Source organism: Taurulus bubalis (assembly GCF_910589615.1).
Source record: "Taurulus bubalis genome assembly, chromosome: 15".
Classification (NCBI taxonomy): domain Eukaryota; kingdom Metazoa; phylum Chordata; class Actinopteri; order Perciformes; family Cottidae; genus Taurulus; species Taurulus bubalis.
Genome location: NC_136603.1, coordinates 20,684,916 through 20,697,209, shown reverse-complemented (window position 1 = coordinate 20,697,209; position 12,294 = coordinate 20,684,916). Strand labels below are relative to the sequence as shown.

At 42.2% G+C, this 12,294-nt stretch overlaps 1 protein-coding gene across 1 annotated transcript; it reads left to right on the top strand.

The window, feature by feature from the left end:
- Positions 1–2,339: 2,339 nt before the first annotated feature.
- LOC306747734 (solute carrier family 22 member 4-like) lies at positions 2,340–10,491 on the top strand (the record flags this gene model as incomplete). The annotated part of the gene is made up of 11 exons (XM_079230821.1): positions 2,340–2,549; positions 3,666–3,872; positions 5,342–5,445; positions 6,001–6,155; positions 6,392–6,563; positions 7,487–7,613; positions 7,684–7,784; positions 7,980–8,194; positions 9,152–9,334; positions 9,577–9,712; positions 10,389–10,491. 11 exons carry the CDS (start codon positions 2,340–2,342, stop codon positions 10,489–10,491), a joined length of 1,713 nt encoding a protein of 570 aa, XP_079086947.1.
- Positions 10,492–12,294: the final 1,803 nt, after the last annotated feature.

Below are 12,294 nucleotides of genomic sequence, written 5' to 3'. Positions count from 1 at the left end.
TTTGTTTTCATAAAGAAAAAAATGCTGAACATACAGTAGTCCTGCATTCCTTTTTAATTAGATGTTTATCTATTGGCAGAAATGGAATATAGTATTGATAAGGTGATGTTTTCTTTAGTGTATAATGCACTGAAAATAAGAATTGTTGTGTTTCCGTTGCCTTGGTCTGAGCCGTTTATATCCACATACAGACCAGGTCCTCCTCACACACCCGGCCGCCATGTTACCGCCATAGTTCTTCTACAGTCACCATTGGCACACGGGAGGAGTTTCAGGTGGCCGCACTCTGACAACTCACCACTAGATGGCCCCCATATTGTTTTTATCCACCGCTGATGAAACCTCAACAACTCTCATAAGACTCCAAAGGACTTCCAATGTCACTAAGTCTCATCTCATATCCACTGGAGCTCACATAGCTCACATCAACGTGAAGGCACATGTTGACTCATGAATGACATTAATGATTAATAGGAAAAGTGGTTTGACTCTGAAACACAGTGTTGATGGTTAATGTGCGTAAAGAGCTGCAGAAATTCTAACTAAGGTCAGAAACCACAGGTTCTGACCTTTTCCTCCTCAATAGACAGAATAAACTCCCTGACATATTCGCAAAAAACACAGTCACTTTTTCACCGAGCCGCAGCTTCACGTTGAAAGCATGTTGCACACATAGCCTTGGATGGACCAAAACAGTGAGCCCTAATGGGAAACTGCTCGCTTTCATCCTCCCTGCTGTCTTTCTAGTAATTCCAAATTTGCAGGCTGTGTTCCACTTCCTGGTAAGAACAATCAAAGTATAATTTGTAACAGAGTCCACATTGTTGGTTATGATCCTGACACCAGATTGAATGTTTATTTATGGTGCAGCCTCCAGTTTTGACCACCAAAAGTCTTTGAATGCAGAAAGAAAGGCAAAACACTGCGTCAGTCTGGTGAACCTGAACAAACTGGTATTACCGAGGTCATCGGACAGGCTGGGTTGGACTGGCTACACAGGTTGTTATCATTTACTGGACATCCAGTGTCTCCTGCCCTGTGGAAATGAATGATCGGACCAGTTAAAAGTTGACGAGGACTTCAGGACTCACCTCAAGGTCGTTCATCTCGCACCTGTCATGTGCCTGTAAATCATGACAATGCGATCGCTGTGTCCAGTCAGCTGGAAGCAAGGAATCATGTTGAACAAGGAAAATGTTCGTGATTCGTATTTGTATTTGTGACTTTACCCTGGACACTATCTTTAAATCCTAATGTGTGTGTTTTAAAGCAGGCTCACAGAGGGGAAGCACCCTTTCTGGTGTGGCCTTAAGTCAACATGTACATCACAGCTGACTTCAGATTAGAGGTAAATCAGCAGGAACACAACAGTTCAGAAGTATCAACAGAGACTTGTATAATTAGTGCGTTAAGTAAAGTCAATGGGGGCTTTATTATATTCATTTCCGATATGAAGTGTGTATGTTTTTTCAACAAGTAGTTAAACTGATCAGCAACCTTTCCTAATCAAAGAGCCATTTTGCCCTTTTTTCCACCATGCCTGGAGCCATAAAAGCTATTTGATATCACAGCTTATAAAGTTGTAGTTTGATGTATTCATGAAATTATAGATCAAGAATAGAGACAATTATTGACATTTTATTGCTATTTTACCTGTTACAACAATATCAAACTCTTAGGAAGAGAAGACAAAAAAATCAAAAAAAAATTTACTTTTTTTTTTTCAGTGACCCAATATCACCTCATACTCCAATATAAGAAAGTTCCTTTTGAAAGATGTTCCACTTGACAAAAAAATCAAATCAAAAATTGTAATTATTAGTATACATTTTTTCCAGGCCTCAGGGAGCAGCAACAGAGGTGCGAAAGAGCCGCATGCCGACCCGTAAACTATGAGCACAGGCTTTTGAAAGGAGGAGGAGGAGGAGGAGGAAGAGGAGGAAGAGGAGGAGGAGAAGGAGAAGGAGAAGAGGTGGAGTCTTTCGTCTTGTCTGGGATAAAGGAGTTGTGAAGCCTCAAAGAGAAGTTGACAACTGCTGCAATAGGTGCATTAACAGTATTTGTATTTCAAGTGCAATATATATTTTTGTAGTATTAGGATAATTGTATTTGTTCTTGTTGGTATATTATATTATATATGTTTGCAGCTGTAACATTTCTAATGGTTGTTCTAAAATTATTTTAATTTCAAGCTATTTGTTGCTCCTTTACAGTCAACCTGATTGTCAGTTGCTTCAGTGCTTGTAGTTGCTCTTAATGGATTGAATCATAGACTGCAGGTGCACAGTAAAAAAACAAACAGAGTCGAACAGAACAGAGTATAAGTACAGTCCAGTAAAATGCAGGACTACGAGGAGTCCCTGTTGTTTTTGGGGACCTGGGGCCCGTTCCAGAAGAGAGTCTTCTTCCTGCTCTGTCTCACCACCATCCCAAGTGGATACAACCTGCTGTCCGTCATCTTCCTGCTGGCTACGCCCCCACACCACTGCTCCATCCCTCACCACAGCAACCTGAGCCAGGACTGGATCCAGGCCAGCATCCCAGTACAGGTCAGAACTGCGCCCGAGTCTGTGCCTTTCAAATGTTTGACACAAAATCTCCTCGCCGTATTGTAGCATACTGAACTTACATTCATGCATATTGGACTTCAAGTTGCATATTGGAACTATTCAAGTTGATGACTCACATTGAAAAGGTCACCTCACCTAAATCTGAAAATATGAAATCCCACTCACTTGTCCCTTGTCCGTGTTTGACTACAGGTTGAAGATTATTTATCTCTCTGCTGGGTAATAAGACTCATCTCATGCTCACCTTTGTTCACGTTTCATGTTCTCCGCCACCCAAACTCTCATCTTATTACAATGGAGGTGAATTAAATATTGTTTGTGGCGCTCAAAGCATTGGAAATTATATTATATATATTATATAAGTATTCAGACCTTTTACTAAAAGTAGAAAAGCAACAATACAACAAAAAACTTAATTACAAGTAAAATCCATGCATTCAAATTATTAAACAAGAAAAGCACAGAATCTGTAAAATGTACTAAGTATTTAAAGTTGTTGTTGTAGATATTACAATATCTAAAACAATTGAATTATCTGTACTGATGCATAAACATGTAAGAAGTATTTTACTGTTAAAGTTGTAATTTGGTATTTGAATGAAATGTGCGTCCACTGGAGCTGTATTTGTGTCTTATGAAAGTACAATTACCTCAAAAAAGTACTTACTGTGAGTGTAGTACATGAGTATATGTACTTAGATCATTTACAGCACTGCAGTGTCTTGGTTTGACATACGGTCACGTTAATCTACTTTATCATACAAACTAGCTTTGGAAATAAATGATGTATTTATTCAAATGCTCATGTTACAGTTTACAAGGCAGCAATACAGTAAATTGTTTCAATTTGTATTGTTTTTCTTAAAATCTGGTTGAATGCTGAGACAGAACCAAGCTGTTGTCTGTGCACAAGTTTACAAGAATTTGGAAATGCAGTTAGCTAATAATTCACTCACAGCTTTGATGAGGGCAGTGAGCCTCGTGCAGGTTGGAACTGGTCTAGTTTGATCTGATGCGGTCTGTTTGGGTTCAGTCTACCTCCTGTTGTTGCAGCACAAGTTGGATAATGATGATGTCATCTTTCCTGGTCAGCAGGTGGCCGGGCAGCCGGAGAGGAGCAGTTGTAGCCGGTACAAGCTGGACCTGGTACAGAACCTGTCTGCACTGGGAACCAGACCCAGCCTGGATCTGGTCCAAAACCTGTCAAGTCCAGAGGTCCTCCTCTCCAACCTGACACAGGAGGGCTGTAAAGATGGATGGACCTACAGTACTGAGCACTACCAGTCTACTGTAGTCAGTGAGGTACCGAGCTACTGCTGTTACTGTTGCTACTGTGGACTACTGCGAGTACTCATACACTACATTGTACTTCTACTGTTTCCATTGGTCACATGCAGGGCATCACCAACTAGAGGGCAACAGATGAACAGACAGCCAAGAAACAAGAAGGGCTCAAATACCACGGCCACTTGGCAATATGATAAGGCAGAGTTATGCCGTGTTCACACCAAAAGAGTTGCGAAATATTCACGCGAGTAGATTACATGTTAAGTCAATGCACAATGCGAATGGTTGCGAAAAAGCGTCCTGCCGTTACTGAATCAAACTGCTGGTCCGCTGAAGGAGCACTGGAAGCGGCTTCATTCAGACACTCGTCCTGGAGGAGTCGGAGCTGTGTGCGACTACGGATAATGTTATGAACCCAGAGACGGGGGCATTTGATGTTCCCACGTGTGTGGGACTTCCTCAACCAGTATAAAGCAGAATTAGTGGTTCTTTCAATGCTAAATGGCGGAAATAGTAAATGTTTTCACAGACACAGAGTAAAGCCCCGCCCCCTTTCCGCAGCGAATGGTTACGAAAAAGCGAAAAAGTGAATTAACCGCATAAAGTCGAGCGAGTAAACTCAGGCGAAAAAGTGTTGAGAAAATTTGCAACTCTTTTACCGCTTCAGTTTGGTCGCACGAATGAAACGAGGATGTTCACACCAAACGCGGCCAAGACAAATTGCGCCACGGCAAAGGCGCCGTGGCTTATAGCCGTCGCTTCTCTCCGTGAAAAATACTTGGAATAAATAACAACTAGTTCTGCTTTATACTTGTTGTGGAAGTCCCAAACTTCGCTCTGTTCGCCCCGCGTCAAACGTTCTGTTTGTGCCGCCTCAAGCGCGTCAGCCGCGTCGCCCGGCGGAAATGTCGCGCCGTCGCGTCTGTACATTGACTTTGCATGTAATCGCGTGACAAAATCGTGTCGCGTCCAGTGTGAACACCACGAGTACAAACTCAGAACAACAAGAATCAAGTACAATTTCTTCAATAAATTTAAACCACAAAGTGCTATCATCAAGTGCCATTTAAGTGCTACTAAAGTGCTACTATGGCGCTACCTTCCTTATTCAAGGTGGCAAACAATATGGAACACTGCAGACCACACTCAAAGGAGTTGCATGCTAGACAGTGCTCAGAGGAAGAACCAGTGGGTTCAAGCAGGAAACTGGGATTCAGAAGCTTGGGCAGAAGCCTAAGATGAACAGAGACTCAGGGCATTTAGACTCAGGATGAAGTACAGGAACAGGAAGCAATGCTAAACAAGCGCAGCTGGTAAAAACACTCTGTGACATACCTGACCATGTCATGCTTTTAATGTCTGATTGTTGTGTTAATCCACCATTGACATGTTTGCTTTAAATTCCAGTGTTTATGTCCCTAGTATTATTCCAGTTTATATGTTTATGTCTGCTGCAGAATTCCCAAATGTGCCTTGTCTTCCAGTTTAACCTGGTGTGCGACGACCAGTGGAAACAGCCGCTGACCTCCCTCGTCTACTTCCTGGGAGGATTGTCCGGATGCTTCATCTCTGGACAGATCTCTGACCGGTACTCTTCTACAGTCAATGTGTATTGTTCTGCCAAAGCATGTCTGTTAGTTAGCTGTGAGCTAACCAAGCATGACGGTCTGCTACACGTCATGGGACAAGGAAGTGTATTGCCAAGACTTGACCTTAAACTTGCAACATCGTTTTGAGGTTTGGTGACACAGACTGCATTTATATTGCACTTTTCTAGTCTTAGTGACCACTCAAAGCTCTTCACAATAACAGCCAGCATTCACCAGTTCATACACTGGTGGCAGAAGCTTCCATACAGGTTACCAACTGTTTATTAGGAGGGATAAATTGGAGCAATTTGGGGTTCAATATCTTGCCCGCTGGGGACCACACAGCTGATCGGACGATCGCTCTAGCTAGCTGTAGCCGTAGCCACAGGTTAGCTGAAAGGAACCTAATGTTCAAACTAAACATACAAAAACATTGTTTGCCCTGAACTCTGTATCTTCCAACAATACCATCTTACTTCTAATTACTATCTAAATAGAGGAACATACGTGCTGCAGTTGTGTCTGATACCCCTCTGTTGTATTTTGTACTTCAGGTTTGGCAGGAAGCCGGTAGTGTTCTGTGCCATCGCTGCGTTGAGCATCTTCAGCATCGCATTGGCCTTTGCTCCGTCCTGGCCCGTCTTCCTTGCGCTCTTCTTCATGCTGGGCCTGGGTCAGCTCACCTGCTACGTAGTTTTGTTTGTACTGGGTATGACCTTTTCGTTTCCATACTGTAACTGCTGACCTTTGTGCTTGACTCCACTTGTTGCATGCTCTTGTGTCATTGTCCTGTTGTTGATCTCGATGAAGTCTCACTGCAGAACAGAATAAGACCATGTCGATACCGATGAGGACGCATTTGAAATCCTCTTCTGTATGTGTTGTCCTTGTACGCAGTCAAAGCCGATGCTTTGCCTGACACTTTTTGAAACGTTTCCTCCACAGGCTCAGAGATCCTGATGGGTTCAACCAGAGTTCTCTTCTCTGGCCTGTGCTTGCCATCGGCCTACACGTTAGGTATAATGATGCTGCCCGTCACTGCCTACCTGGTCAGGAGCTGGAGACACCTGTCTCTGGCGATGGCTGTGCCAGGCCTGGCCTGTATCCCCCTCTGGTGGTAAGGTGACCTCAGTACACTATGAGGATCAATCTGCGTTTGATACTCTTCAATTAATTTGCTTATAGATTATTTTGTTATTGACATGAAGGATAGGATGAAAGATGTAAGGGTCCATTTGATGAATTTGTCAGACGATCGGATGATGTTTCTCCCTGGTAATCTGATTTTGTACTTTGATATGCTCCAAACAAAAGACTTCTTTATGTCACGTTCAGACGGACAAAAGAACGAAAGAATGCATGTGAACATTCCATGGTATATTATTTTGTAACATGAACACCGTATATATCTACGGTCTCCAAAAGCTTAAAATAATTGTTTTTGTGATAACGTATCACTGTTCTAAAATCCTGTCTTGTAGTATTATAAGCGGTTGCAGTGCAGTTTAGCATCTATATGAGACGCAACAGGCTTTGAAGTAACTACAACATAAACCCATCTGTGCCATTATTAGATGCTTGGAGAAAATGCCCTTGGAGTGTGATGAAGTATTTTTCTAAATTAAATACCCACATAGGGCAGGTGGGTCAAACAAATACAGAACTTTCCACAAGGAGCCCGGTGTTCGAGGCCCGTGTTCGAGGCCGGTGTTCGAGGCCCGTGTTCACAGCGTCGTTGAGTTATTCCTGACAAAGTTGAGTTGAGATTGGAACGTGTTGCTGAAGTGCAACTTAACACCCTGTTTTAGCTAGACCATACCGCCTGCACCTATTCAGAAAATACATTTAAAGCCAGGCCAAAGGCACAGTGTTAGTGTCTTGTATTTTGGAGCGTGGAGGTCATTTTTACCAACTTTTCGTCATGCTTCTCAGATCATTACTGACCTTGGTGGACTGCATAGCACACAGATGGATGAACCAGGGTGATCCAGAGGCCTGCTCCAATTCTCACCAAAACATTTGCAATTGTCTGTCCAAAAGGCTGATTCCGGAGTCACCGCGCTGGTTGGTGTCTCGTGGCCGTATTCAGGAAGCAGAACTCCTGCTGAGGTCCGCGGCTCTGGAGAACCGAGTGGAAGCTCCACATGTCATCTTCCTCTCAGCCAATGTAAGCTCAGCCTTGTTTTCCCAAACTTAAGGATGGTAGACATTGCACTGGAGTTTCTGTCTTTCCACAGGTAGAAAAAGAAACAAGTGAGAAGGAAGAGTCTCCCAGCTTTCTGGACCTGCTGAAGACAGCAAACATTCGACGTGTGACACTTATTCTGTGGTGCATATGGTGAGTTAAGGCACTTTTCCATCACAAGAATGTACCTTAAGTTCCGTAGCATTTCCTCTTTCTTTGCTAGCCCTTTGATTAACACTAGCAATAGTGTGGTTGTTTTGTTTTTCCATCCAGAGCAAGATACAGTATCGCAACATTCATTTCCAGAACTTTTACTGTGATAAAGTATTGCTCTCTTGTTGTTTGCAGGTTTTCTATCAGTGTATGTTACTTTGGATTGTCATTCAACTTGTCTGGCCTTTCTGGTAACCCCTTCCTGAACAATTTCCTGTTGACGGTTGTTGAGCTCCCAGCATACGCTGCCTCCTGCCTGGCGGCGCGTAGGCTTCCCCGCCGCCTGTCGTACATCTCTTTCACCCTGCTGGGGGCGCTAGCGCTGCTGCTCATCCAGATCACTCTAAACAGTGAGTAAGACCAAGCCCCCAAGAAAAGTGCCGTATTTTGAAGAAAATTTGACATAGTTGTCCGTCCAAACTTCCCAGTACTAACACTTGAATAACCATTGTTTAAATGATTACGGCCTAAACGTTATAAATGCACTAATAGTAAAATTCAGAGTTACTTTACTTCCGACATTCATGTGACTGAGACTGAGAACGAGGCAGGACCAGGCGGCATTGGCTTCTGAAAAAAGTGCAGCCAATCCGAAAGTGCCTTAAACTTGCATTCTCTCTACTGACCAGCAGGGACGACTCCCTTGGTTGCTGAAGGTATAGAAGTCTATGAGTAAAATAATCTACTTCTCACTTGATTTAGTCCCTCAGTAAACATTGTAAACATGAGTTTATGGTCTCAATCTCTCGTTTCAAGTCTTCTTCAATGGAGCATGATGAATTATCTGTTTTTGGGATGTCACTCAAGACTTCTTTTTGGGGACGAAATTTCGCAACAAAACAAATAGGAGGTTCAGGCAGCAAAGTCACCCGAATGTGAGGTTTAGGTAACAAACCCGCAACAGGTTTTCTAACGTAGCCTGTAGCTCCACAAAACAATGTAGTTCACTTTTGCTCTTTGGTTTTGGTCGCTAGGTTCCTACTGTAAATGATGTATGCTAGCGATGCAAGTTAGAGTAGATAAACACAGAGTTTAAACTATCCCTTGCAATTTTGCTCTGGTGGTTTTTGAAAGGCTAAAAAACAAGACACCACCTTTCAACCTCTTTATACACAAAATATCTCTCTCATTACAGCCATTACATGTGTATCACGCATGTTGAGAAATACAAAGCTTGGCAGACCTGCCATGTCTCGTACGATCCCTATGTCTTGGGGAGGTTTAATAGTTGCTTCATAGTGGTTCAGTGCTTCAGACATGTTTAATATCCCCCACTCATAGACTTACATTCCTCCTCCTCCCTGCAGGTCAACCAGTTATCACCCTGATCCTGGTGCTGGTGGGTAAATTTGGCATTCTGGGCGGCACCGGGGTGTTGTACATGTACAGCGGGGAGCTGTCTCCCACAGTCATCAGGAACACAGCGATGTCTACCTGTGCCATGTTCTCCAGAGTGGGATCCTCTGTTTCCCCATACCTGCTGCAGCTGGGTGAGACCTCTCACTTCACACATGTGGAGTTCATTGAGTATAGCCGAAAACTTATGACAACAAAATATGTGTCGTCGTAGTGGTCCTGCAAATACAAGATATATCTAGTAGCCATGGACAGATTAAGAGACCCCACATATTTGTTTTCAGCTGCCCTCAGTTTGATCTGGTGATACATGTCTGGTAAATATTTGAATTGGGCATAGTACGAACTCACTGATGTGGTCTGGTTTTGTCTCCAGAGGTTTTCTCTCAGTTCCTACCATGGATCATTGTGGGTTCTCTGTCGCTGCTCAGTGTTGTGCTCTGCGTCTTTCTGCCGGAGACCTTCCGACAGCCGCTGCCCGACACTATCCAGCAGATGGCGGTCCCACAGCGGTCAGTCTGCACATTTGAGTGGCGATGCGGTTGTTAGGCATATGAACAAGTATAGCCTACGAATCAGACTGTGGATCTTTGAAATGAAACTAAACTAAATGAACTATTTGAATACTAGTCTACACAACAAGAAATAAGAAGATTTAATGATTAATGATATGGTGTTTAACAGCGAACACTGCAAAAGTAAAAAAACATAATAAAAAACAACACATTATAAATATGGGTTCATTGTGTGCTATTTAGTCCGTTTGGATATTGTAGGGAGGAATAGTACAAGCAGAAACAGCCACACCTCCAACAGCTCTTCTACACCTTTTACCCCACTCTGCTGCTTTTAAGAAAAACTCTCACACTGTGCCGGCGTGGCTTTTATTAGACTTTATAGCTCACTTCTCAAAAACAGCATTAAAAAATAAAACAGCAGACTGAGTTTTGAATGGATGCAACAACAAAAAGTGGAGGCACAAGAACAGCAGCTGGTAATGAAGAACCAAAAAGAGAAAATACACGTGAAAGGAAGATGTACCACATTGAATGATGTATCCAATATGAACATTTGTTCTGGACCAAGATATGTGCAATTTAAAAAAAAGCAGCAACTTGACAACAGGGTGAAGCGAAACATTGCTAATGTACCTATTGAATAACGAAGCTCTCCTCATCTGTCTTCCAGGTTCAGGTGGCCATGGGCCTCCACGCCTCCTCCAAAGGATGATGGTAAATCAGCTGAAAACCCACGTACTGCACTTGAGATCATCTGCACAACTCGCCTATAAGACTCCTGACACAGATGGATGGGAAAAACAGAGCAACCACCCAAACCTGTTAGATTTAATGAACTACATTTTAGACTTGGGAACATTTAGAGAGATGCAATCACTTCCACCTTATGAATTGTAAAAACAGTGTATTGTCTTTGCACACAGTAAGGTAGTATTGCTGTACAGTGTGGTATCTAGTGGTAACGTTGCACCCTCCGCTCACCCACTCCTTTACCAGCATGTCGGAGAATATGGTGGTCTTTGGGTACCGTAAAAACACAAAAAGCCGGTGTTTGGTTTGTCTATTCTCTGCTACTGTAGGCTCATGGCAGCGCCCCATGGCACACTCTTTGCAGAGGACCCACTCTATAGGTTGATAGAATCGGCTCATTCTAAGCTCTTTTTTTTTTATATAGTTTTGGGTCATAATACACTAAGAAAAGCATAGTTATGAATATTATATTCCATTTCTTCCCATAAATACACCTAAATCATACACACTGTTCCTTTAAAAGCAGCAGAGCTTTAAAATGGATGTTTAAAATCCTAATGCAGTTTGCTTCACTTGCTTTAGACCTAGTTTATTATGTTTCCACTGAGTTTGAAACATTGGTGCACTTGAGATGATGAACATGAATGTGACAATCAATCTCAGCATATACATGAAGGTGGAAAGTAATATGGAACACAAAGTGACTTTAAGGTGAACGTAGTTACCTATTTAGCTCCTGTAGCAGGAGCAGTGGTGTCAGCAGCAGAAATGCCGCATTAGAAGATTCAGACGGGGGTAATATATACTTGACTTTTTAGTTTTGTATATAAATAATGTATTGTTTGGTTTCTACTACTACGATGAAGAAGCATATGGATATGTAGGCTATATATTTAATGTGATGAATAAATTAATCATTAATTTTTTCACCGCCAGGACTATTTTTCGGACTATTTTTCGGACTATTTTTTGGACTATTTTTTCATTCTTTTCTTTCCTCTTTTTTTCTTACCTCTTACCGGTCACTCCCCTGCACACTTCATATATAAACACTCATGCCACTTAACATACACTTTAACTTAAACACACGTCACTTTAACTTAAACACACATGTCACTTTAACATACACTTACATTAACGTTATCTGTTTGTCTGAGCACTTTATCTTGTTTGATTTAGTATCATTGCACTGTTGTTGTCGTTGATTGTTGTTTGTCTCGTCTAACATCTCGTGTCTAATGTTTGCACCTTCTGCCTAGAAAAATTCCTTGTTTGTGTAAACATTCCTGGCAAATAAATGGTTTCTGATTCTGATTCTAAAAAAATCAAAATGGAGTTATTCAAAAACCTCTATATTATAGTGTATTGCTTGTTGACTTAATGATTTAAAAAATGTAGGGCTTAGTGTTTTCATTTGAACATAAATCTGATACTGGAAGTCGGATAGTGCCGTTTCTGAGGGTACCTGAACTTCTCAGTGGGCTGAACGGTATGGGCGTGGCTTGTCTGGATGTAGCTCCGCCCCGGAAACGTGGTTCCAGCTTCATGAAGCCGCGGGCTTTCACCACAAGCCACACAAAAGGCACACAAAATAAAACTGAATATATACTAACATGCTGTAGTGAATTAGGGCAGACAACACTAGCTGTACATTTATTTATATGTTCCTATAGATATTTTGACTTTTCTTTAAGTGCCATAATCAGGTCAAGTCAATAACTTAATCTGACTAATACTTTGGTTTGTCCAACAGTTTGACTTTCTATTAAAAAACCACTACAGCCAAGCAGGCCCGCTGTAGTGTGACTGTTTACTTTTGGTATGTT